This window comes from Thunnus albacares, chromosome 11 (genome assembly GCF_914725855.1).
Source record: "Thunnus albacares chromosome 11, fThuAlb1.1, whole genome shotgun sequence".
Taxonomy (NCBI): domain Eukaryota; kingdom Metazoa; phylum Chordata; class Actinopteri; order Scombriformes; family Scombridae; genus Thunnus; species Thunnus albacares.
In genome coordinates this window covers 21,255,703-21,280,827 of record NC_058116.1, presented here as the reverse complement: position 1 = coordinate 21,280,827, position 25,125 = coordinate 21,255,703, and the positions used below count along the sequence as shown (strand labels likewise).

Genomic DNA, 25,125 nt, shown 5'->3' with positions numbered 1-25,125 from the left:
AACACTCCTTCTTATCCAAACAAATTATATCACTTACTACCTTACATATGGCTGTCAAAGTGCAATGACGAGGTCTGAGACCAGACTTATGGGGGTTTAAAATACAGTGCTCAGATAAGAAATTATGCATTTGATTTATTGATGAGCTTTTCTAAGATTTTGGCTAAACATGATGCTGGTGTCACCGCCTTTATGCAGAGGCTGTACATGTACTGCTTTCCACTGTTTAGGAATATCTCTGGATATAAGAGGTAAATTAAAAATATGTGTTAAAGGATACCAGAGAGAAGTGTATCTAGTAACTATGAGATAAAACATCTTGATAAAGACTGACCTTACAAGAGAAACAACAGCATAAAGACCATGTTTATATTTATCTGAGAAGGACCTCCGGCAGCTGCGTTAATTATGACTCTTGTCTGTCAGGAAGAGACACAACAGTCATATGAATCATTTTTGTAAGTAAATAAGTAAAATTTATTTATACAGCACTTTTCACAGACAATTGTCACAAAGTGCTTTATATGAGCATGATGCCACAAAGAAATACAGAAACAGAAAAAACCACAATAACTTACTCAAACGCCTGTCTAAAAAGGTGTGTTTTCAGCTGCTTTTTAAATGAATAAGCAGAATCAGCAGACCTTAAGGGTGCAGGCAGAGCATTCCAATGCTTAGGTGCCACGGCCTCAAAAGAGAGTAAATTTTGCATGTTTGACCTAAGAGAGCGAGCTGATGTGTATGGGTGTAGTAGATCAGCAACACAGGCAGGAGCCTGACCATGCAGAGCTTTGTAAGTAAGAGTGAGAATTTTGAACTGAATCCTAAAAGCAACAGGAAGCCAATGAAGAGTTAAGTATATGTTTTAAGTATAGGTTTAATGTGAGACCATCTATTTGACCTGGTGAGTAGTCTTGCGGCAGCATTTTGGATTGTCTGCAGACGATCGACAGCAGAGATACTAAGAGAGGTAAATAGTGCGTTGCAGTAGTCAATGTGAGAAGAAATAAAGGCATGTATAAGAATTTCTAGTTCAATTCTTGAAACTACAGATCTCATTTTACTGATATTTCTCAAGTGGAAAAAGCAAGATGTGGTAAACTGCTTTACATGGGTGTCAAATGATGAGGACTGATCAAATATTACCCCTAAATTGCGCAGGTTGGAGTGGGCAGCGGAGGAAAGAGGCCCAATACTTTTTATAAAAAACTTTTTATAATCACAGGGGCAACCTCTTCTGGGGCGAAAACCAGAACCTCTGTCTTATCAGCATTGAACTGTAGGTAGTTTTCTGCCATCCAGTGTTTAATAGCATTAAGACAGAGCCTGGATAACCTAAAAGACTCACTAGGTTTGAATGAGAAGTGGAGTTGGATATCGTCGCATATAAATGATAAGTAACATCAAAACTGCTGATGATCCGTCCCAAGGGCAGCAAAAATAGAGAGAATAATAGGGGCTCCAGAATCGAACCTTGTGCGACACCGCAAGAGAGTGGAGAGAAGTCAGACACAGAGTCAATAGAGACAGTAAAACTTCCATCAGTGAGATAAGATGAAATCCAGTCCAATGCTATGCCTGATATACCCACCCAATCATGTAACCTCTTTATCAGGATATGATGGTCTACTGTGTCAATTGCAGAACTGAGGTCAAGTAATACTATTATAGAACAGTTACAGAAATTTTTCCACTTTTTGTTATAATAGTTTGTAACAGGCACTCCCAAACAATGCTGTCTTGCCAACTGGGGTCAGCATATGGGTCATATGGGTCATTTTAATATGAGGTAGTATGTCTTTAGGTTTGGAGAACCTGTAGTTCAGCTATGCTTTCAAGTTTTCCCATCAAAACAGGTGCACCAAAACTGCAAGGAGGGTCAATCAGTGACAGTATTTACACACCCACAAGGTTCTGAGAAGGAGCCTCATCAGGCAGAATAAATGGAAACACCTGTGTGGGTGGACCATGATTGTGTATGGTGGTGTACAGTAATGATGGCTGCATCCCATTCAGGTCAGCCAGTTCCAGGTACTGGTATTGTGCTGCTCACTCACTGACATGGCTTACTGGGACAATGACTCAAGTGGAGACATTGTTAGTGTTATTTTTCACAGCTGTGCTTTTCCTGCATTGAAAGGTCAAAATGTCTGCCGTGAAAAGGGTCCATTACAAAATGCTTTTCTCATTTTAATTACAATTTTAAATATAGAAATCATACTTAGCATACTAGAAATGTATCTGACTTTTTTAAAGTAAATGTTACATGCCTAGCCTAGCTCCCGATAAGTAAAATCGCGGAGGATTTTACTTATTACTTACCTCAAAAATATCTCTTGTGCAGTGGTTGATTTAGCCGCTTGACCTCTTGCACTACCGTTAATAAGAAGCATCTTGCAATCAGTAGCGTTCTGTCTCTGTCAGTAATGTTATCTGATGTTACTGGTTCTTGAAAAAAAAACAGATTTATGGACTAAATTCAAGCTGCAGCACAACAGGTGGGAAACTATGAAACATAATGACATTTATAAAAAGGTAAGCTAATCTAGCTAACTTAACATTATCAAGTGTTGTGGATGTAACATTAACGTTACTTTCAGTCAGTGATCCTTCCCCCCTTCCTTCCTCCAGATTTTTCTTTTCATTTTAACCTGTATAGATAATATTATTATAGTCAGGGAGAATATCCCTGTTCGTCTGGTAGAAAGTGTGTTTTGACATCAGATATATTTACACATTTCTACTTTCCCTAAAACATATCAACTACTACCCTGAATTATTCCAACAAATTATGAGACACTCTTATCAAATGAAAACACAAATACTTAATTTACAAAAAAACAAAACAAAAAAAACCTTGCTACCAGTAGAAATGTCTCTTGTATTATTCCATGTGTCTGAACAGTGACTTCATAAACTGGTTTGACGGATCTGTTTACTATATGTGCAGATGTTGAAAAAAATGCAGAGGCTAATATTTGATATCTCTTTTGTCATGTTGCTGTGTATGCAGTGGTAACTGTGCACCCTTATTTACATTTGGACAGTACATGACACTGTCTATGCAAATAGAAAAAGATAAATGAGAAGCACCTACTCTGTATTAACCACTAGACAGTGCCTTTTCCACTAACTTTGTGATAGACAAGAATAGCACCTGTAACTAGAGTTGTTCCGATACAGATACCAGTATCCACCTAAAATGCTGGATCAGGTAATATATTAATAAACTTAACGTAGTTTCACACCCGGGTAATACTGCATTTTTCATGGAAATCAATTCTTCTTTGCTGCTCCAAAACAGTAGCCTACACAGCAAGCTGTGCTGTGCAGCCACTGGCAATTACTGTTTTAAAGTGGCAAAGGAGAATTTACAGCAGTCTTATAAAGCATTTAAAGATGCATTACATGAAAGATCCATACACATCCATACATGGTTCATAGTATACAGCTGTTAATTTTTTTTTTTTTGTAACGCAATGGTATTGGATTGGTACTTGGTATCGGCTGATACGCAAGTTCAGGTATCGGAATTGGTGTCGGGAAGGAAAAAATGGTATTGGAACATCTCTTCCTGTAACCATGGTAACTGTTGACATAAAGGACAGCGACAGCTACAGCTTCAAAGTGCTTAGAAGAAATAAAAATTAACAATACATGACAAAAACGTAATATAAAGTCTCACTGATGAAAACTAGAATGTCTTTATTTTTTGTTGATAAAACTAACAAAAATCTAATGACTAAAATTTGACCAAAACTACTATCATGGAAAACTATGAAAACTAGCATATATTTACATTTGAGAAGCTGGTACCAATGCATTTTTGGCTATTTTTTATGTTAAAAATGACTTGAAAAATGATTAATCAGTCATCTAAATTGTCAACAATTAATTTTCTGTCAATCGATTAATCAATAAATCATCTAATGATTTCAGCTCTAGAGTACTACCATGTATAATGGGGGTCAATAGGGGCCCAACAACAAATGTTTGCCCTCATAGGAGGTTATTGCAGCCATGTTTACAATACATACTGGAACAAAAAAGGAAAATACAAAAGGATGACCATGTCCACATACTGGTATTCATACATGTCACATGTTGCATGCCAGAAATAACACATTTTCAACAAAACAAAACAAAAGTTAAACACTTTGTCAGTAAGCATATATTGAGACGTGTATTCATTAGTCATGTAGAACAGGTTGGGACATTCTGCAGACATTTTCAGGATCATGATATATCTTAAAGCAAATTGATCTAGAAATCAAACTTTATGGAAGAGGTAATTTTCCTTTTATGTAAACTAAACCCAGAATCCTATTTCGGATTTTGGTCAGTTTAAATCCATATATCAGAGGATTCATAACTGGAGGAATAATGAGAAATTCTGTAGCGATGAAGTTTTGGAGGCTTTGAGGTAAATCTTTGGAGCCAAATCGCATATTCATCAGATCAAAAACAACTGTAACTGTGCAAGTGATTAAAGAGATTAAATGGGGCATACAGGTCTGCATAAACTTTACCTTGTCTTCTGTAGACCGCACACAAGTCGTAATAAGGTGCATATAAGTCCAAATGATGAAGAACCCATGTGACACATAAATGAAAATTGTTGCATATGCAATCACACTGTTTGAAACGGTGTCAGTCTCAGGACAGGCTAGTTTAACAATTACCCAGTTCACACAAAAGTGTTTCTCAATGTTTGAACCACAAAACTTGAGTTTTGAAGTAAGCAGAACATTGATGGAGAAAATGCAAAAAGGTGTAAGCCAGGAGAAACAGACCAGCTGAGAGAGCCTCCTCTTTGTCATCAAAGAGTGGTAGTGCAGTGGTCGACATATTGCCAGATATCTGTCGTAGGCCATAACTGCTAGAATGGACAATTCACTGCAAGCGAATGAGTACATTATAAAGGCCTGAAAAAGACATCCACTGTATGAGATTTCTTGAGAAGACGACAAGAGATCTAAGAGGAATTTTGGGTAGAAACCTGTCGTCCCATAAAGGCCACTGATGCAAAAATTACACAAGAAGATGTACATAGGCTCATGCAGATTTTCATTTAAGATAATGATCATGATGAGAGAGATATTGACAAACAAAATAACACAGTAATACAGTAAAGTGAGTGAGAAGAGAGTGACTCTGTAATTAACCGTCTCATTTATCCCAGACAGAGTAAAAATGATTACAACAGAAACATTATCCATGATGAGAGAACAAATCTCATCAGACCTTCCCAGTGTCACAGCATAAGTGGTCACAGAGTAAGAGGTCACCCTGTGCTGTAGCCACATTGTTAAATGCACTGTTGTCTCTTCACACCGTCTATTAATAACAGCAAGACAACAACAACACAGCTGGGAATTGAAACTCAAAGCCTTCTTTGCACATGGATAACTGAGTTATCCAGATTAAAATGTTGATGATTTGACATGAGTCTGGATATTCTAGCTCTTCAAAATCGTTTTAATCTGAATATGTTGTCATAGCAACAAGTCCTTAAACCCAAACCTGCTGAAGTGCAGGCTTTTATAACATTTTAGGGTGAAAGACATAAACTCATTTTCAGATACAAATGTCTAGCTTTCTCAGATTTATAATGAAATAATGTTGATATAATTATGACTTTAGATGAAAACATGCAGGTTATTGACAAATCATTACAATTTATTGGTGTAATTATCAGTTTAATTTTGTAATGAAGAGTTACCTATAATCGTAGGTGATAAAATATGCAACTAAATCAAAGTTTGTGCACTAAAAAGGAATTTAAAATTATATGGGGATACTCTGAATAGTAAGACATAAACTCACCTAAAAGATTCTGACTGTTAAAGGACCAATGGAGCCAGGACAGATTTAATTTGTTGTTTGAACATTAAAACTTTTTACAATTAACAATTTCATTTCATTTCATTTTCAATTTTATTTTATTTTTTAAAAATTATTAACTGCAGAATTCACTTTGCTGAAAGATTTTTATGCAATTAAACACACTTTCTTAAGTTTTTAAAAGGTTTCATTGTGTGTGATCAAAGTGTGGAAAGAGCAAAAAAATTGTGGAGCACAATGTAGAACAGAATAACAGCAGTAAACACATAAAATCAGACCTATGTCCATCAATCTATTGGACCCAGTGCATGCTGGGAAGGTTTCCAACACACTTTTCTCATTTAACAGCAATTACATGATCAGCACCCAGCCAATCATATGAATGCTGATCATGGTGTCAACTCTCTACTCATTTTGTCTTTGTTATTCAAAATAATTTCATCCAGGATCAAAAAACTAAATTAGCTGGATGAGAATCGACAGGATGATGACATCTGAAGAACAGGGCCATGTTTAACGGTCCTGCAAAGCCAGTATCAAAGTGATCAAAACAACCAGCAAGTTCAATAACATATCGATCTATAAACGTTGTAAAAGAATCATGTATGAATCATGTATGTTATGATGATAATGTGATAATGTGATCCACACATGAATATAACTCATAACCAGGATATGGATATTAGGCTGTTGTGTGCAGGTGCGTCCTCAGCTCGAGTCCTGCAGTGGTAACAAAAGCCTGGGCAATGCTCTGCGATCCTGAAACTAAAGTAAAGTAAGGATGTCTTGAGGATCAATCCCAGCAATTTGAATAAAAGGTGTTGGATATACATCCAGATGTTTGCTCCTGGAATGACAGCTGTCAGAATCACCCCAACGTGCTCTGTTAAAACATTGTAGGCACAGCGATGTGAGCAGCAGAGCCACAAAAGATATAAAAACAGCCGTCAGTAGTTTCAGTCAGAGTAATTATACATCAGTGTTTCAGTGATATTTAGCAGGTGAACTAAAACAGTTAACTGCTGCAGTTGGTTAAAAACTTGCACAAAAACAATGACAGCTACTCACTATGGATATTATAGAAAATACTACAGGACACTTTACAAAATATTATAGAAAACAATATTATCTTGATACAGAGCTATTCAGCTGTAAAACTGTTGTTAATTTTAATGAAAGCCAAATGTGCGCACTGTAAGTTGTATAATGAAGGAAAAATAGAGTTAAAATAAATATTGGATCATGAAACATGGTCATAAGAGCAAGTCTCATACAGATTATTCCTACAGCTCAATACAGAGTCAAAGACACTCCTGCACTGATGATCAGTAATGTTAAGAGTCACACAGCAATATGAATAACCAGGTTTCTAATGTTCCATATTTACCCTGAATATGATTAAAACCAGAGTGAGACAGTGATTAAGAGGGACAAGTCGACTAAAAAAACAGATGATGTGATGACAAGACACAGACCAGAAGTTGAGTGAAGTTGAATAAAGTTAAATTTAAAATAATAACTGTTACAGCACATTATAAAAAGGGGGCACCAAAATGTCCAGAAACGGCTCTGCTCATAGTAAAAATCTGACATGAACATGAATTTGCAGGAGACTACTTGGAGTATAACAGTGTATTCACTATACATTTTTTTTTACATGTTTTAGAAAAAATATTTGAACACTTGTTCAAGCATCGATGAGATGAGCGTTCTCACCTTGACCGATCGACCTTGTCTAAAAGCTTTCTTTTGGCTCTTGAAAAACCAAGAATTCTTTTCCGAATTTTGGTCAAATTTAACCCATATATCAGAGGATTCATAACCGGAGGAATGAGCAGGAACTCGATCGCCATGAAGTTCTGGAGGCTTTGAGATAATGTACTTGAACCAAATCGTGAGTACATTAAATCAAAAAGCACAGCAAAGCCAAAGTTTAATAAAGAGATTAAATGTGGCAGACATGTCTGCATAAACTTACTCCTGCCCTCTTTGGATTTCAGACATGTCCTGATCAGATACATATAAGACCAAATGATAAGGATAAAATGGCCACAGTAAAAAGCAATGTTGAAATATACAATACTATTATTAACTATAGAGGTAGAGCAGGCTAGTCTACTAATTAGAGAGTTTGCACAGTAAAGTTTAGGTATGTTTGAGCCACATAACTTTGACTGAAAAATGGTTATTGTGTTAATGAACATGCAGTTAAGTGGTAAGAGCCAAGATAAAGCCACTAACATAAGTATTCTTTGTCTAGTCATGACAGAGTGGTACATTAGTGGTTTACATAATGCCACATATCTATCATAAGCCATAACAGCTAGAATTGATAAGTCACCTCCAGCTGATGAGTATATCACAAAACTCTGCAGAAAGCATTCGGTATAAGAGATGACATGAGTGGCAGACAGAAGATCCATGAGGAATTTTGGGTAAAAGCCTGTGGTCCCATAAAGTGCATTGACACACAGATTACACAGGAAGATATACATTGGTTCATGAAGCTTTCTGTCCACAATAATGGTCACAATAAGAACAGCATTTACTATCCATATCAGTGAGTAATACAGTAAAGTGAGCACAAAGAGAATAGTTCTGTGCTGCGCTGTGTAATTTAATCCTGAAAGAATAAAAAATGTTAGTACAGAAACATTATCCATTAAACCGTGTGGCACAGCTGGCACAGTTTGATTCATTTAAATTTAGCTTAATATCAAATATTTGTATCTTAAACAAGTGCAGATCATAAAGTGTCACCCCAGGAAAACATCTTTGACATACATGTTGTTGAGTTGCTGGTGGAGCAGTGAACAACCTCTGCTGCCGGGTGTCTGACCGCTCTGATGTTTATGTCTCTGTTTAAATGATCTCTCTGATGACTCAACACTCAAGCTGGGAATTCAAGCGATGGATGTAGACGATGCAGAGAACTTGAAAACTCTTTGTTTGCATTAATAATTGGTGGATCTGAACTCAAATTGTCAAGTTTGTCAACATTTAAAGCAAGTTTGACATCAGGAAAATGTTTTTATCTTGAATCATTTTTATGCAATTTATTGAACAGTTGTAATGTTGTATGTAAATAACACTTTATTGCAACTTAGACCTCATTTTCATAGTTTTTGCCATCAGTTCTATAGGTAATGTGCCCAAAACATACATATAACAAAAATGTTAAATGTTTTTCCTTCTTCATAACACATTTATTTTCAAAGCAAATTTTCTGAACATTTTGAGACCTGCATTGTTTACATCCATATTTACTAATTAGCAGTTTCCTTTTTCTTGCCTTTTCTGTTGCATTGCTGCATTTCTTAGCACATTACTGCCACCTGTCAATCAGTGGAATACAGTGAAACCCTTTGGCAGGACACTGTAAAGTGTCACACCATCACATGGGTGTCTCAGAAAAACTGACTTATGAAAAGTTAGAAGAAAAAAAACAAACATAGACAAACTGAACAAGACCAGGTCAAAACCTAGTATATGGCTGGACCGTGTTTGGTCAATGTGTGAAATTGTGGCCAGGGATAGTCAGTGGTAGTGTCTATAATGTGAATTCCTGGATATTAAATGTTCATCTGCAATTTTCTGTAGTGGTCCCAGTAATATTTGTTGTTAAAGTGTAGTGAAGTAGCACCACATGACATGATTAAGCTATGTTTGAGTCAAAAAAGGTTATAAATGCGGTTGCAAGAACTTTCCACTCGTTTCTTGGGATGTTTTGTTTGAAAGAGAACTTATTTTAATTCTATAATTACCTATCTGTTAACTCCCCCTGCTCTTTCATCTGTTTCACTCTGCAGATATCTCTCGTTTTTCACTCCGTATTGAGTGTTTTGTCAGAGTGATGGTTATTTGGGGTGCTTTAACTGTGTACACTCTCTCATGCCTCTATGCGCCTTTTTTCTGCCTCTCTTCTGGTCGATGATCTTGGAGGCTGCGGTAGAAATTGCAAGTGAAAGTTTTGACAGCACCTGCAGAGCAGCAGCTCCACACTAAACTGATATAACAGCTTTTGAGTCACGTTTTACCTGCAAGACTGTTGTTCATCATTTGTGGTGTGAAAACATCATCAGTCATCATCATCAGTTCAGTTACAAAATCCAAACACACTGCGGAGCATCTCTCCTGCCGGCTGCTGACAGCGCTGTCAGCCAGAGACTCAATCACACTGGACGGTAGAGGAGGAGACGGCGGAAATGCTGCTATGCATCTGTTTAAACAGACTGTACTGTATTGTACAACAACAACGTCATTTTCAAACCATGACATTAATATTCATTTTCAAAGACAACAGACTCTAGTTCTGGTACATGACAGTGGCAAATAATTTACTCATTAAAATATTAGCTTAAGATGTGAGATTACTGAGCGTAAGTGTTATAGCTAGTTCTCCGAGATTTTGGACTACACATTTAACAGACAGGAATAAATTACTGTGATGAATGTCCAATAGGTACGTAGATAAAACTTACAAAAAAGTAAGTTTATATCAACCTTATTATAAATGTAGAAATAGATAATTGAAGAAATGCATACTAGGATGAGATATTACTGTTGTTGCAGGTCATTGATATTACATCTGAACCTATTTTTTATGCTTCCACTCATTTAAGACATGGAGACCTTTATCAGCAATGTGTTTTCAATAAAATAAAAATAACTTGTCACACAATTATGTGAGATATGTCAATGATTTACTGATATTGACATACATTACATATATGTATTAAAGATTATGTTATACATGATGTGATTGCATAAATGGACATCACTATGAAAAACACACACAGTAGATAATGATATACATGTGCAAATATTAACTTCTTTCTACTGATTAAATGTCTTGTTTTTCTTCTCACAGAACAACTTATGACAATAACAACTTATATCTAGAGATGTTTACCACACATAAACTGTATAATTCTGTTTCTTATTTGTGTCAATTTGAAGCCATATATAAGGGGATTGAGGATTGGAGGAATAAGGAGAAATTCAATTGCCATAAAATTCTGGGCACTTTGTGGTAACTGCTCAGAGCCAAATCGCATGTACAACAAATCAAAAAGCAAACACACAATGAAAATAATTAAACAGAACAAATGTGGTAGGCATGTCTGCATAAACTTGCACCTGTTCTCTTTAGATGTTAGACATGTTCTGATCAGATACATATATGACCAAACAACAAAAACAAAATGGCCAAAATAAAAAGTATAATTAAAAGCTGGGATAACAATACTTGCTACAGAGGCAGAACAAGCTACTTCACCAATTAACCAATTAACACAATAAATCTTTGGTATGTGTGAGCCGCATAACCTTGATGTTGATGTTGTTATTGTACCCATGAACACCAAATAATGGGGTATAAGCCAAGCAAAAAACACAAACACACAAATTCTTCGTTTAGTCATCACAGAGTGGTAGACCAGAGGTCGACATATAGCCACATATCTGTCATAAGCCATTAGAACTAGAAAAGACAAATCAGCACAAGCAGATGAGTGTAAAACAAAACCCTGCAGAAGACATCCAGCATAAGAGATGACATGAGTGGTAGACAGAAGATCCACAAGGAATTTTGGATAAAAGCCTGCTGTCCCATAAAGTCCATTGATGAATAGATTACAGAGGAAGATGTACATGGGTTCATGAAGGCTTTTATCCGTAATGATCGTGACAGTAATGGTCACATTTACCAGCCAAATCACACAGTAACACAGCAAAGTGAGAGCAAAGAGAGTGACTCTGTAGTTTGTTGTGCCACTTAACCCTGACAGAGTAAACACAGTAATTACTGACATATTATCCATCATATTGACAGTAATGCAGTTACCTCTATCATTATTATTCATCTGAAAAAACAGTTTGAATGGCCTATACACAAGAAATTTCATTTCATTTCATTCATCCAGGTGTCTATCCAACGTTAACGGCCTGAGCTGTCATTCTGACACCAGTTTATACCCACCAGAGAAAGAGTTGGTGAACAAACAATCCAATCAGAGAGCTGGAATACTACCCAAATCACACCAGTTAAGGTCACTGAAAGGCAGTAAACCTAAGTAACTAATTTAATATTCTAAGTTTAAATGTTATGGGGAGCTTTTGTCAGACAGTACCACTGTCAGTTAATGTTAGGATCTGGGTGTTTCTCACACAGGCTTAGTCCTTTAACAGATTCTATAGGCTTAAAGCGTTAAAAGATAAGTTCACAATATTTAAAGTCTGTCTTCTGAACAATAGTCAGGTGCCCAAATGAACACTGAAATAGGTTTTTCTTGCTGTAATCACTCCTCGCGTTCATACTGGCCATAAGTTACTATACCTCCACTGCAGCTTAGCAGGGAAACACTGTCTGAGGACACACAAAGAAGGAATTTGATGCTAAAAAGACTGTAAATGTGGCAGCTATCCACTTTATATGACTAACTCAGACTACTGAAGCCTTATATAAACTTCAAATCATCTTTTAAATGCATTTTTTCACAAAATGACTGTGTGGACACACTGTGGATTTTGGCCCCCATCACTACATTGAAAGTGCATTTGAAGGGGATCAATCACTGTAATAGCCAGTATGAAGAGGAGTAATGATTACAGTAGGGGAAATCTCTTTCAGTGTTTATATGGGAACCTGACTGTTGTTTTAAGACTTGAAAAATTGTGAATCTATCCGTTAAATAAATTAAAAAACAACAATCATGCATTATATCTCCAAAAGTACATAGCTGACCGTACATTTCACTCATATGCATTTGTCTTACTCCAGACATCTCGTTCCAAAAAGATGGGTGTTAATATGTTGCCATGATAGCTTTCAAACTTTTCAGTCCACAAGATTTTGGGACCTGGCTGCAGGGATTTGCTTCCATTTAGCCTCAAGAGCATTATTGAGATTGGGCACTGATGTTAAGTGAGAAGGCCTGGCTTGCAGTCGGCGCTCCTATTCATCTCAAAGGTGTTGCAAGGACCTCACTTACTGCAGGGAGGCAATGTCATTCGTTACAGTTCATTACACTTGGCACTGAACTATGTAGCACTTAAAATAGTTTGGAGCTATTTGGCTAGTGGATGTTGCAGCTCAGAATAAACTGCCTCAGGAATTAAGGTCATAGCACAACTGTTTTTTGAGACCATAGTGAGGTGTGACATCACTTATTGGTTTGCACTGGAGCTAGTTTGACGCTCAGAGTTGCTGCTTATGGTCAGTGCCATATTTTCCGTTTGGAGCCAGGACTTTCCTGATAAGGAGTGAGGGGTGTTGTCTTTCACTCTCTGGAAACACCCCCCGCAACTTTGGATTGAGGAAATACCTAAAAGTATAAATACATTCATAAAATCATAATCCATGATGACCAACGACGATGATGGTGGGTGCACTGTTGATGACCACAACACCAGTGTGTCCACTGATGGTTCATACTTCGACACCAACATTGGCTTACATGTGGAAATTTTGAATCCTGAACCAGATCTAGAAGTTAAAAACCTGGGAGATGACTTGAGAGAGTGAAGTACCAGACACTGCACCACTCATAGGTTCTCAAATGAGCTGTTGCATATTCTTAGGGATCATGGACATGTACACTCCAAGGATGCACGCACATTACTAGCCACTCCTCAAGCCATTGACAGTCAGTCCAAATGCAATGGACGATATGTGTATTATGGCTTGGAGAGGGGCATTTCCTGTGTACTGTGCCAAAATACTGTTTTCAGACAACATATTACTTTCAGCCTTGATGTTAACATTGATGGACTACCCATATTTAAAAGTAGTAAGCTCCAGTTCTGGCCAATACTGATGAAAATCAACAATTTCCCTTCATTGTGGCACAATATTGTGTAGAAAGTAAACCAGAGCCCCTTAATGATTACCTCAGAGACTTTTTGGAGGAGTTCATGAATCTATAACAGAATGGCCTGGTGTATCATGATAAAAAGTATGCAGTAAACATCCACAGCTTTGTATGTGATGCACCAATATGTCGAAAGAAGAGTCGTGTTCAATCAACTGACATCCACTTTGCACACAAATGGCACGTCTAGTCGTGTAGATTATTCTTCCCATCAAACTGTGGCTTGACCTTTAATTGCTGCTGACATTTCCTGTGTGAGTGCCTTTGTGATGGGCTATATGCATATGATTTGCTTGGGTGTTGTGAGGCGCATGTTGACGTATCTGACCAGAGGCCCAAAATTGTGTAGACTGTCTGTGAGAAAGAAATGCGAAATCTCACAAAAACTTAAAATGCTGAGAGGCCAGATGCCCAGAGAGTTTGTGCGACAGTCCCGTGGCCTTCAGGAGTTAGACAGGTGGAAAGCCACCAAGTTCCGTCAATTTCTACTGTACACGGGACCCATAGTACTGAAAAATACTGTGTCCCCACAGCTGTACGTTCATTTTCTGGCATTGACTGTGGTACTGTCTATCATGCCGGACTCAGATGACAGAACAAGAGCTGCCTATCTGGACTACTCCTTTGAAATAATCAGGCAATTTATGTCTAGCTGCCCTGCACTGTATGACAAAACATTCAGTGTATACAGTGTGCATGCCCTGTTACACATCCATGAAGATTCTCTGGTTTCAGGTGTTTTTTTTTAATGATATATGTTGCTTTCTGTATGAGAACCACTTGCAACCACTTGATAAAAAGATTTGTCAAGACTGGCCAAAACTCATTAGTACAGGTGTCCAAATGCATGGTTGAAATTGAACATGCCCAGAGGAATGCCAATGCACAGCATGAGGCAAGGCCAAAAATGTATCTTTCCACAAAACAGAGGCACAGTTGCTTCTTGATGGAAGACGATAGGTTTGCCTTGTTTGTGTTGTGACTTCTTTGACACACCATGTCAGTCAAAGCTCTTGAACATTGTGTACATAAGGAATGGTTGTGTATTAAAAAGAAAAGAAGTGAAGCAAAAAGACCTTGTTCGCGAGGTGGCCTGCTGTCATGCCCTCCACTTCTGCCTCCTCCTAGTGTGTGTGGGTGTGTCTCTCTCTTTTTCCCCCTTGTCTATGCCTAAATTACAGGATTGGAGACAGGTGTGCGGGACTCAGGCGACCAGCTGCCATCCATCAGGAGTTCTGCTTAAATATCAGGTTCAACCTCCTACTCACTAGCCTACTTACTTTACTACGGTTCAGTTTCTACAGCATCGCTAATCCCTGTTTCTCTGTTCCTACAGTTTTTGCCTTCGCCTGACTCCAGCCCCTGTCTTCTGCCTTCCTGCCTTGCCTGCTTAGCACATCCCCCTGCCTGACTCCCCTCTTCATTCCCTCTGCCCAGCCTCACACCCAGCCCCAGCTCCAGGTTCCCGGCTACCAGCCCAGATCCTGGCCCGAGCCTCCCAGCTACAACTTTGCAAATAAAATTATCTTCCAACACTGCTCGCTGCCTCCTGCCTCGGTGTCCTGCTCTTGGGTTCGCTAGCCTATCCATTACACCTGCCTACCTTTGAACATTGGCTCTGCCCTGACTCCTCTGTGGCATGGCATTGAACATTTTTACTGAAGGATGGCAAGCCATCTGATTTTGCGCTAATGTAATGTTTATGTTTCAGATTCATTTAAATGACATGTATGGGCGGTGCTAATGATCCAAGAACAGAACAAAAGCATATCCATGTATGAATACATGTGACAAAGAGCATACAATTCATCAAATTAACAAAATTTAAAAAGTTACAAACTTTATTAGTAAGCATATATCAAGGCCTTCCCTCCTCATACATGTGGAACAGACTGAGACACATTTTGCAGACATCTTCAGGAAAACAGACATCATAATATATCTTAAAGCAAATACACTGAACTGCAAATTGGCTTCAGCTATACACATTATATATATTATATCTGTTGCTTTACTTCTTCCTAGTTCATTTTCTTTTAATGTAAACTAAACCCAGAATCCTATTTCGTATTTTGGTCAGTTTAAATCCATATATCAGAGGATTCATAACTGGAGGAATAAGGAGAAATTCTATAGCGATGAAGTTTTGGAAACTTTGAGGTAAATCTCTGGAGCCAAATCGCATATACATCAGATCAAAAACAATTGCCACAAGGAATGTGTTTAAAGAGACTAAATGGGGAACACAGGTCTGCATAAACTTTGCCCTGTCTTCTGTGGACCTCACACATTTTTTAATAAGGTGCATATAAGTCCAAATGATGAAGAACCCATGTGACACATAAATGAAAATTGTTGCATATGCAATCACACTGTTTGATACAGTGTCAGTGTCAGGACAGGCTAGTTTAACAATTATCCAGTTCACACAAAAGAGTTTCTCAATCTTTGAACCACATAACTTGAGTTTTGAAGTAAGCAGAACATTGATGGAGAAAATACAAAAAGGTGTAAGCCAGGAGAAACAGACCAGCTGAGAGAGCCTCCTCTTTGTCATCAAAGAGTGGTAGTGCAGCGGTCGACATATAGCCAGATATCTGTCGTAGGCCATAACTGCTAGGATGGACAAATCACTGCAAGCAAATGAGTACATTATAAAAGCCTGAAAAAGACATCCACTGTATGAGATTTCTTGAGAAGATGACAGGAGATCTAAGAGGAATTTTGGGTAGAAACCTGTTGTCCCATAAAGTCCATTGATGCAAAAACTGCACAAGAAGATGTACATAGGCTCATGCAGATTTTCATCTAAAATAATGATCATGATGAGAGAAATATTGACAAACAAAATAACACAGTAATACAGTAAAGTGAATGTGAAGAGAGTGACTCTGTAATTAACCGTCTCATTTATCCCAGACAGAGAAAAAATGATTACAACAGAAACATTATCCATGATGAGAGAACAAATCTTCATACCTTCCCAGTGTCACAGCATAAGTGGTCACAGAGTAAGAGGTCACGCTGCGCTGTAGCTACATTTCTCAACAGTCTGTCGTCTCTCCACACCGTCTATTAATAACAGCAAGATAACAACAACACAGCTGGGAATTGAAACTCAGGACCCCGTTCTTTGTAGGTGGATTACCAAATTATCCAGATTAATATACAATGTGACATCACCCAAACAACCATCTTTCTCTAACCCTAACCAAGTATTTATTGTTCTTTTAACAATATTGTTGTTGTTGTTGTATTTGTTGTTTTAAACCAACCTTAAACATTATAGCGGCAGATCAACAAATTGCCATCATATAAATCATTTTTTAACATATAATAACATAGCAAAATTATTTGTATCTGTATTCGAATAAAAGTCAAAAGAGGCTTAAAAATCTTGTTATTATTATTATTATGCTTTTAATTTTAGAAAATTTAAGTGTTACAATAAATGTTCATGAATAAACTAACTTACGAAAGAGGTCCCCACACTTGAACTGGTCTTGAACTGGAGTCTTCCAGATCATAGACGACTGCGCTGACTACTGAGCTAAAACTTTACTCATCGCCTCATTGCAGACAGACCTCTACCTATTTATACACTCATAACACAGAGACAGCACAGCATGTAATGTGTAGAGAAGAACTTCAAAGGCGATTATTTGCACTTTTCATTTATTGCCTATTTTTTTCAACCTAACTTGTGGAAGGGAGAAGGGGAGCAACAGGTTATGGAGAGTCCCTTGGGAGCACTTTGCGTGTGTCAGTAGCTTTATCTCTGTGGAACACCCCCAACTCCAGGAGTGATGTCCAAATTATGAAATGTGCATCATGTAGTAGGTGGATGTGACTCCCCTCGTTGAGAACTGCTGATAGACGTAACAGTGAAGCAGAGGACAGAGACTGAGATAGCAATGTAATTGACCTACGACCTGGTATTTAACATGTTTTTTTTTTCTTCCCGAAAAAAAATAATTTTAAAAATATTTGTATGAAACAAATATTCGTAAAAAAAACCAACCCATTATTTGTGCTTTGCTGAATAACATATTTGTATTTGGGCACACCCCTAATAGATAGATAGATAGATAGATACAGATGTGGCTGAAATTTTTGGTACATTTGCATTTTATTAAAATAATGCACCATTCACCCTGAACAGAGTTGAAATTAAAAGATATTTTATTATCAATACATGTCTATGTTTGGTTTGCAGTGGAACAAAACAAAAAAGTTGTGAAAATAACTGAATTCATATTTATTCTACAAAAACAATCTAAAATAGCCTCAACAAAAATATTGGTACCCCTTAGAAGTTGTAAGAATTAATTGATTTGTAGTGATACTTTAAGGATTATTGTGCTTTGCAGTGACCCTTCCTTCTAAGGGGACAAGTGGACCCAAACCATGTCAGCAAATGCCCTCCAAAGCATAACAGAGCCACCAGATCCCCTCACTGTAGCGGTCGATTCAGCATTCAAACCTGTACCGGTATTTCCTTTAATCTGTAACCCATCTGTATTTGGTGAAGCATTAGTCAAAAGAAAAGTTAATGCGACAACTCAATTTAACCAAATTAACTGCAATAATAATAATAATAATAATAAACTTTTTTTATTTAGCACCTTTCATACACACTACTCTGCAAAATAATTTTTTAAAAATAATATGTGTGTGAATATGCAATGGTTGTTGTTTAATTTGTTTTTTCTCGATAGACTGATTGAACAATTAACTCTTTAAGCTGTAACATATAATTGTTTGTATTTCTCTCTTGATGCAATGTTACCACCTCTCTATTGGTCATGTACCTCACATATTGCCTTTGACTGGGTTCCACAAGGTTCTGTACTTGGACCAATTCTATTCACTTTATATATGCTTCCTTTAGGTAATATTATTAGGAAACGCAGATGACACCCAATTATATTTATCAGTGAAGCCAGATGAAACCAATCAGTTAAACAAACTCCAAACATGCCTTAACGACATAAATTCTCATCTCACAGGAAAACCTGAGTCCCGGGCCGAACCTTCGCGGTCCTTCACAGTCCTGATGGCATCCTTCCCTGGCTATTGCTGCTTGTGCTTATTGTTGTTGTTGTGATTGTTTTTCTTCTGTCCCCCCTCCCCCTTTCCCTCTCTCTTTCTCTCTCTCAACCCAACCGGTCAAAGCAGATGGCCGCCCACCAAGAGCCGGGGTCTGCTTGAGGTTTCTACCCGTTAAAGGGGAGTTTTTCCTTACCGCTGTCGCCAAGTGCTTGCTCATGGGGGAATTGTTGGGTCTCTGTAAATTAAAGAGTATGGTCTTGACCTGCTCTATGTGAAAAGTGCCTTGAGATGACTTATATATAAATAAAAATTATATATATAAATAAAAATTGATTGATTGATTGATTGACTGACTGCAGAGGGACACTGTTGGGGGATGACACTTAACAATAATTGTAATGATAATAACACCAACAACAATAATAATAGTTTATTTGTATAGCACTTATCAAAACCAACGTTACAATGTGCTTTATACAAATTAAACAATAAAAATAAAGATACAGGAATAAAATACATGGCACATAATCATAAAGCAGACATAAGACATAAAAATTTAAAATGCATTAAATGAGTATAAAAAATAAAAGATGTCAAGCATAAGAAATATAACAATTCTTTACAAAGTTTAGTTTGAGAAGCCATGTACGTTACATGGGTGGCTGTGGCTGTGTATGTTATGTAATATGTAACCATGATAATGTGATCCACACTTAAAAAAATTCATAACCAGGACTGGGATATTATGCTGTTATGCGCAGGTGCATCCTCAATCCTCGAGTCCTGCAGTGCTCAGTAGTTGTAATAAAAGCCTGGGCAATGCTCTGCGCCCTGAAACTAAAGTAAAGTAAGGATGTCTTGAGGATCAATCCAAGCAATTTGAATAATAGGTGTCTGTTATACATCTAGATGTTTGCTCCTGGAATGACAACTGTCAGAAGTGCCCTACTATGCTTTGTTAAAACATTGCAGGCACAGTGATGTGAGCAGCAGAGCCACAAAACAGCCATCAGTAGTGTCAGTCATAGTAATTATATTTCAGTGTTCCAGTGATATTTTGCAGGTGAACTGAACCAGTTAACTGCTGCAGTTGGTTAAAAAAAGTATTTCATTCATGCTGCTGTTGATGCTTGTAACATATATTATAGAAAATACTACAGGACACTCTACAAAATATCATAGAAAATAATATTGTCTTCATACAGAGCTATTCAGCTGTAAAGCTGTTGTTAATGAAGGCCAAAGGTGTGCACTGTAAGTTGTATAATAAAGAAAAAATAGATTTAAAACAAATATTGGGTCATAAAACATGATCATAAGTGCAAGTCTCATACAGATTATACCTGCAACTCAAATGTTGAAGAAATGCATATTACGATGAGATATTACTGTTGTTGCAGGTCATTGATATTACATCTGAACCTATTTTTATGCATCAAGACACGGAAACCTCAGCAATTTGTTTTCAATAATATAAAGCTACTAAAATAACTTAAAGCGCAATTAGGTGAGATAAGGCAATGATTTAGTGACACTGACATACATTACATATATGTATTAAAGATTATGTTATACATGATGTGATTGCATAAATGGACATCACTATGAAAAACACACACAGTCGATAATGATGTACAAACATCAACTACTTTCTACTGATTACATTTTTTTTCTTCACACAGAACAACTTATGACAACAACAACTTATATCTAGAGATGTTTACCACACATAAACTGTATAATTCTGTTTCTTATTTGTGTCAATTTGAAGCCATATATAAGGGGATTGAGGATTGGAGGAATAAGGAGAAATTCAATTGCCATAAAATTCTGGGCACTTTGTGGTAACTGCTCAGAGCCAAATCGCATGTACAACAAATCAAAAAGCAAACACACAATGAAAATAATTAAACAGAATAAATGTGGCAGGCATGTCTGCATAAACTTGCTCCTGTTCTCTTTGGATGTTAGACATGTTCTGATCAGATACATATATGACCAAATGATGACAATAAAATGGCCAAAATAAAAAGTATAATTAAAAGCTGGGATAATAATACTTGCTATAGAGGCAGAACAAGCTACTCTACCAATTAACCAATTAACACAGTAAATCTTTGGTATGTGTGAGCCGCATAACCTTGATGTTGATGTTGTTATTGTGCTCATAAACACCAAATAATGGGGTATAAGCCAAGCAAAAAACACAAACACACAAATTCTTTGTTTAGTCATCCGAGAGTGGTAGACCAGAGGTCGACATATAGCCACATATCTGTCATAAGCCATTAGAACTAGAAAAGACAAATCAGTACAAGCAGATGAGTGTAAAACAAAACCCTGCAGAAGACATCCAGCATAAGAGATGACATGAGTGGTAGACAGAAGATCCACAAGGAATTTTGGATAAAAGCCTGCTGTCCCATAAAGTCCGTTGATGAATAAATTACAGAGGAAGATGTACATGGGTTCATGAAGGCTTTTATCCATAATGATTGTCACGATAACGGTCACATTTACCAGCCAAATCACACAGTAACACAGCAAAGTGAGAGCAAAGAGAGTGACTCTGTAGTTTGTTGTGCCACTTAACCCTGACAGAGTAAACACAGTAATTACTGACACATTATCCATCATAAAATCTTATACTTCATCAGTTTATAAGATGTCATTGTAATACTGCACAAATAAGAAACTGAGTCTGCACAACCTAACTTGAGGGAGGAGAAGAGGGGCATCCTGTTCTGTGTCTGCCTCTCCCTTACCTGCCGTGTCATCATTTGTTTATATCCTCTCATGGCAGTAATACTCAATAGACATCGTACTATCCAATCAGTGATGTGGCAGCTGTCACTGAAGAGCTGTTGGCTTAAGCAAATAACAAAGGTAAATTTATAGCTTATTTCATAGCTTTGGCCATCAGTTCTATCAGTTATATTACTATCCATCATAAGGAATTGTATGTTTTATATGTTCTATAGTAAGTTGGTTTCATAATTCACCAACGCTCTCTTCTAATATCATTATTCCAACTTTTTATCTGTAATCTCTGTTGTCTAAAAACATCCACACCATTCGGTCCTCTCTGTCCTGCTGTTATTATAGACATGAACTGAACTAGCTGCGGCCCTTTGACTCGCCCACGGACTTGACACTAGTTTTCCATCCATGTGGTAATTTCCACCACAGCTCACACAGCTTTTCTCTGCTCAGGCCGAGTCTGTTTTTTTCAGGGCAGCTCATGTCTGTAAAGCATGATATTCTATCATATATATTCAGAGAGAGAGAGAGAGAGAGAGAGTGTGTTTGTAGTTAGTTTGTAGCTAGGTTTCTATACAAACGTAGCACAAATTTTCACCAAATTTACAGAAAATTAACAAAAGAAAGTTTGAATTAATGTATGTTTCTATCCACTGTCATTATGCAAATATTAAGAGTTGGGTCATTGACATAAACTGTGGATGTCTTAAGGAGAACTGGATATCATGTTCAAAGATCGTGCCCATTCATTCCTATGAAAGTTGGTCAGTGGTGCATGAAGCCAAAAAAGTCTGCAATGTTTCTGTGGCCTTCTGAATGGGGACAAAGTAATTTAATCATGTAACTCTTTTAGACTTTTCAAATGTTATTGGACTGAATGGATCAAATTCTGATAATAAAACAAGTCATTTCGTGGGGGTTGTGACGCTCAGAAAAATGTATTCATCATTTTACAGCTGCTCCTTTTCCAACAATTGTGTGTTGGGGACATGCTGTTTGGGCCAGTGTGCATCACGTTATGGACCTGGAAGTTGTAATTACATGGTTTGGTCACTATGTCAAATTGGCTTTACAGCCTGGCACTGTTCCTGGGGGCCTGTGGTAAACAGCTGGTGCCGTTAACTTTCCAGTCGGGAGCCATTAAACCATTGCAGAAGGAGAGGGAGCCACAAGACGATGTAATGTCTACAGTGTTACAGTTTCCTCATTGCTGCACACAGATCCGATGTTTTCATCTCTTCAGTGGAGTTGAGGCTTCAGTGGACGTCATGATACGTCTGTTTCCGTTTCACTTCATCACAGTTTTATTTCTTTTATCAATACACCGCCTTTTACACCTCAGCCAAGCATATATGCTATATACGCTATATGCTATACCAATATGCTATATTGTGGCATTTGCACTCAGGTTTTTTTTTAAATACACAAATAAAAAATGTGGATAAAAATATTTGGATGGAAAAATCCAGTACCTAGTGAGAGAGACAGAAAGAACAAAAACGAGGCAAGACCATTTTATTTATATACCATATTTCATTACAGGTAATCTCAATGTGCTTACATAAAAGTACATACAGCGACAAGTGACATGAAATGATAATAAATACAAGAACATACAACACTGACAACCACCCATCCTATCTCTTTTATTCACATTTTTTATTTGATTTAGGGGTTGAACATCCCTGGTACGATTGGTGACCTTTGTGGCACCTCTCTCCCTCATTTCCTGTCATCTCTCTACTGGTGTTGTCTAATTAAGGAATAAAATGCCCCATAAGACAATTAAAGAAACATAAAGCTACTGATTCATTCAGTGACAATGTTGATTCAGTATAATTTCAGTTTAGTTTGAAGATTCTGTGTTTAAGATTTTGTTGTACATGTAAACACCTCTGTAAGCTCTAGTTTGACAATCACTGTTTGGGGGAGGGCTTTACCAAACAATCAGTTAACGTTATATGTCTCTTGAAACATGTTTAAGTCATATCTCTCAGACTGTACTTATGACCTGCCAAGTGGGGGGAAAAACTTGAGTCAGGGACACTTCCTGACAGCTACAGTATCTCCCACTTTGTAAAAACAACTACATAGTCACTAAGTCACTAAGCGTCAACATAACACTAGGAAAATGGCAGCAAAGCCGCCATCATTAACACTGAAGTAAAATCCAATATAATCCAATCAATTCAGCTAATTGTGAAAGAGCAACAAAAAACAAAAAGCTAATTTAGACAGTTTACATGGTGAGACTACAAGTCATAAGAGTAACCATTTGGAATAATTGCCTGCACAATGTTGACAAACAAATAATAAAACCATCCACATTACTCAGTGACATTAATATCACCCAGTGCCTCAAACCAAGGAGGAAATAAAAACAAATTAAATCAGGTGTAGTAACATCATACCTGTATATTCTACAGTAGCAATTTTGATAACCACCTGGTTATCTTATAAGATCTGGATCTCATAATTATGAGAAAACTATCTCATAATTACAAGATACTTTTCTCTTAATTATGATATTCTGAGTTTTCTTGTAATTATGAGTCATAATTATGAGATATGGAAGTCATAATGATAACAGCATTTAGAACCTCAGTTTGGGTTTTTTTTTTTTGGTGAATTCATGTGCTTCCAGAGTAGGCAGGGGAATTAAACTGTAATTATTGCACGGCTTTGTTGAATACTCACTTGCGCAAGTGCAAAAAACTGCAGTTCCTCAAATGGCCACTTGAGGCTCCAATAACAAGTCAATTCCCCCATAGACCCCCATGTTAAAATGCCCAACTTTACAGCAGAAACAAACATGTTGACAGCCTGGTACAAAAAACGGTTTTGGTCTCTATAGCTAATTGCCCCTTTCATAACAACTGCACAGAGGGGTGAATTTTTTTATAACTCACCCGTTTAAATTTTATTAAACTGTAAAGTTATGCATAATTAATGTGGTCGCATTGAGTGACAGGCCGCTAGCCGCTAGGTGGCTTGTTTCAGCAACCAGGCTTCATTCGGCTTGCCTCACCTCCACCTCTCTGTCCATTTTGGATTAGAGTCAGGCACTGCCAAGATGGGGACGGCCGGAGCCGCCCACTTTGAGCTACGTCCATATTTTTTACAGTCTGTGCTGTCAACCCAGTGAGTCCCTTTCACCTTGTCTCACTTCACCATCAATGGAAATGTTCAGTTTAATGTGAATTATAACACCAAGTAGGCTAATCTTAAGAAAGCTACAGAGTTAACATTGCTATGGACGCAGTTCTTACCGTAGAATCTAACCGACTATTTTTTTTGGCAGAAGCATTAAAATAATTTTTAAATCATTTTTGAATCAATATTTTGTGCCAAATTATTGATTTATTTAAATAACATGTAATAAGCGGGATAATGTACAACGAGCGGGTCAGCAGGGTTAAAACCTGCATCACCATATTTTCACCTTTAAAAATCATTAATTGGTTTGTTCTTTAAATAGCAGTTGTCAATTCTGGTGTCGTTTCAATAAGACTTTAGTAAAAGTCATTCAGCCTTAAAATTCTGTTATAAAATAACATTACCTGTAAAACAGTGAAAATATCAGATGTTGTATATGAAA

At 37.2% G+C, this 25,125-nt stretch overlaps 5 protein-coding genes across 5 annotated transcripts; all 5 read right to left on the bottom strand.

The window, feature by feature from the left end:
* Positions 1 to 4,277: 4,277 nt before the first annotated feature.
* LOC122992601 (olfactory receptor 6C1-like) lies at positions 4,278 to 5,219 on the bottom strand. Its single transcript, XM_044366448.1, has one exon. It carries the CDS (start codon positions 5,217 to 5,219, stop codon positions 4,278 to 4,280), a length of 942 nt encoding a protein of 313 aa, XP_044222383.1.
* Positions 5,220 to 7,556: 2,337 nt separating this feature from the next.
* LOC122992600 (olfactory receptor 5F1-like) lies at positions 7,557 to 8,507 on the bottom strand. Its single transcript, XM_044366446.1, has one exon. It carries the CDS (start codon positions 8,505 to 8,507, stop codon positions 7,557 to 7,559), a length of 951 nt encoding a protein of 316 aa, XP_044222381.1.
* A 2,230-nt stretch (positions 8,508 to 10,737) lies between these two features.
* On the bottom strand, positions 10,738 to 11,669 carry LOC122992577 (olfactory receptor 4Q2-like). Its single transcript, XM_044366424.1, has one exon. The coding sequence runs from the start codon at positions 11,667 to 11,669 to the stop codon at positions 10,743 to 10,745; it is 927 nt and encodes a 308-aa protein (XP_044222359.1). The 3' UTR covers positions 10,738 to 10,742.
* Positions 11,670 to 15,547: 3,878 nt separating this feature from the next.
* On the bottom strand, positions 15,548 to 16,671 carry LOC122992503 (olfactory receptor 6C1-like). The gene has a single exon (XM_044366325.1). The coding sequence runs from the start codon at positions 16,669 to 16,671 to the stop codon at positions 15,742 to 15,744; it is 930 nt and encodes a 309-aa protein (XP_044222260.1). The 3' UTR covers positions 15,548 to 15,741.
* Positions 16,672 to 20,236: 3,565 nt separating this feature from the next.
* Positions 20,237 to 21,404, bottom strand: LOC122992579 (olfactory receptor 4P4-like). The gene has a single exon (XM_044366426.1). It carries the CDS (start codon positions 21,402 to 21,404, stop codon positions 20,478 to 20,480), a length of 927 nt encoding a protein of 308 aa, XP_044222361.1. The 3' UTR covers positions 20,237 to 20,477.
* Between the last annotated feature and the right edge of the window lie 3,721 nt (positions 21,405 to 25,125).

Coding starts and splice junctions, on each gene's coding strand:
- LOC122992579 (XM_044366426.1), bottom strand. CDS start 21,404: ATGATGGATAATGTGTCAGTAATTACTGTGTTTACTCTGTCAGGGTTA.
- LOC122992601 (XM_044366448.1), bottom strand. CDS start 5,219: ATGGATAATGTTTCTGTTGTAATCATTTTTACTCTGTCTGGGATAAAT.
- LOC122992600 (XM_044366446.1), bottom strand. CDS start 8,507: ATGGATAATGTTTCTGTACTAACATTTTTTATTCTTTCAGGATTAAAT.
- LOC122992577 (XM_044366424.1), bottom strand. CDS start 11,669: ATGATGGATAATATGTCAGTAATTACTGTGTTTACTCTGTCAGGGTTA.
- LOC122992503 (XM_044366325.1), bottom strand. CDS start 16,671: ATGGATAATGTTTCTGTTGTAATCATTTTTTCTCTGTCTGGGATAAAT.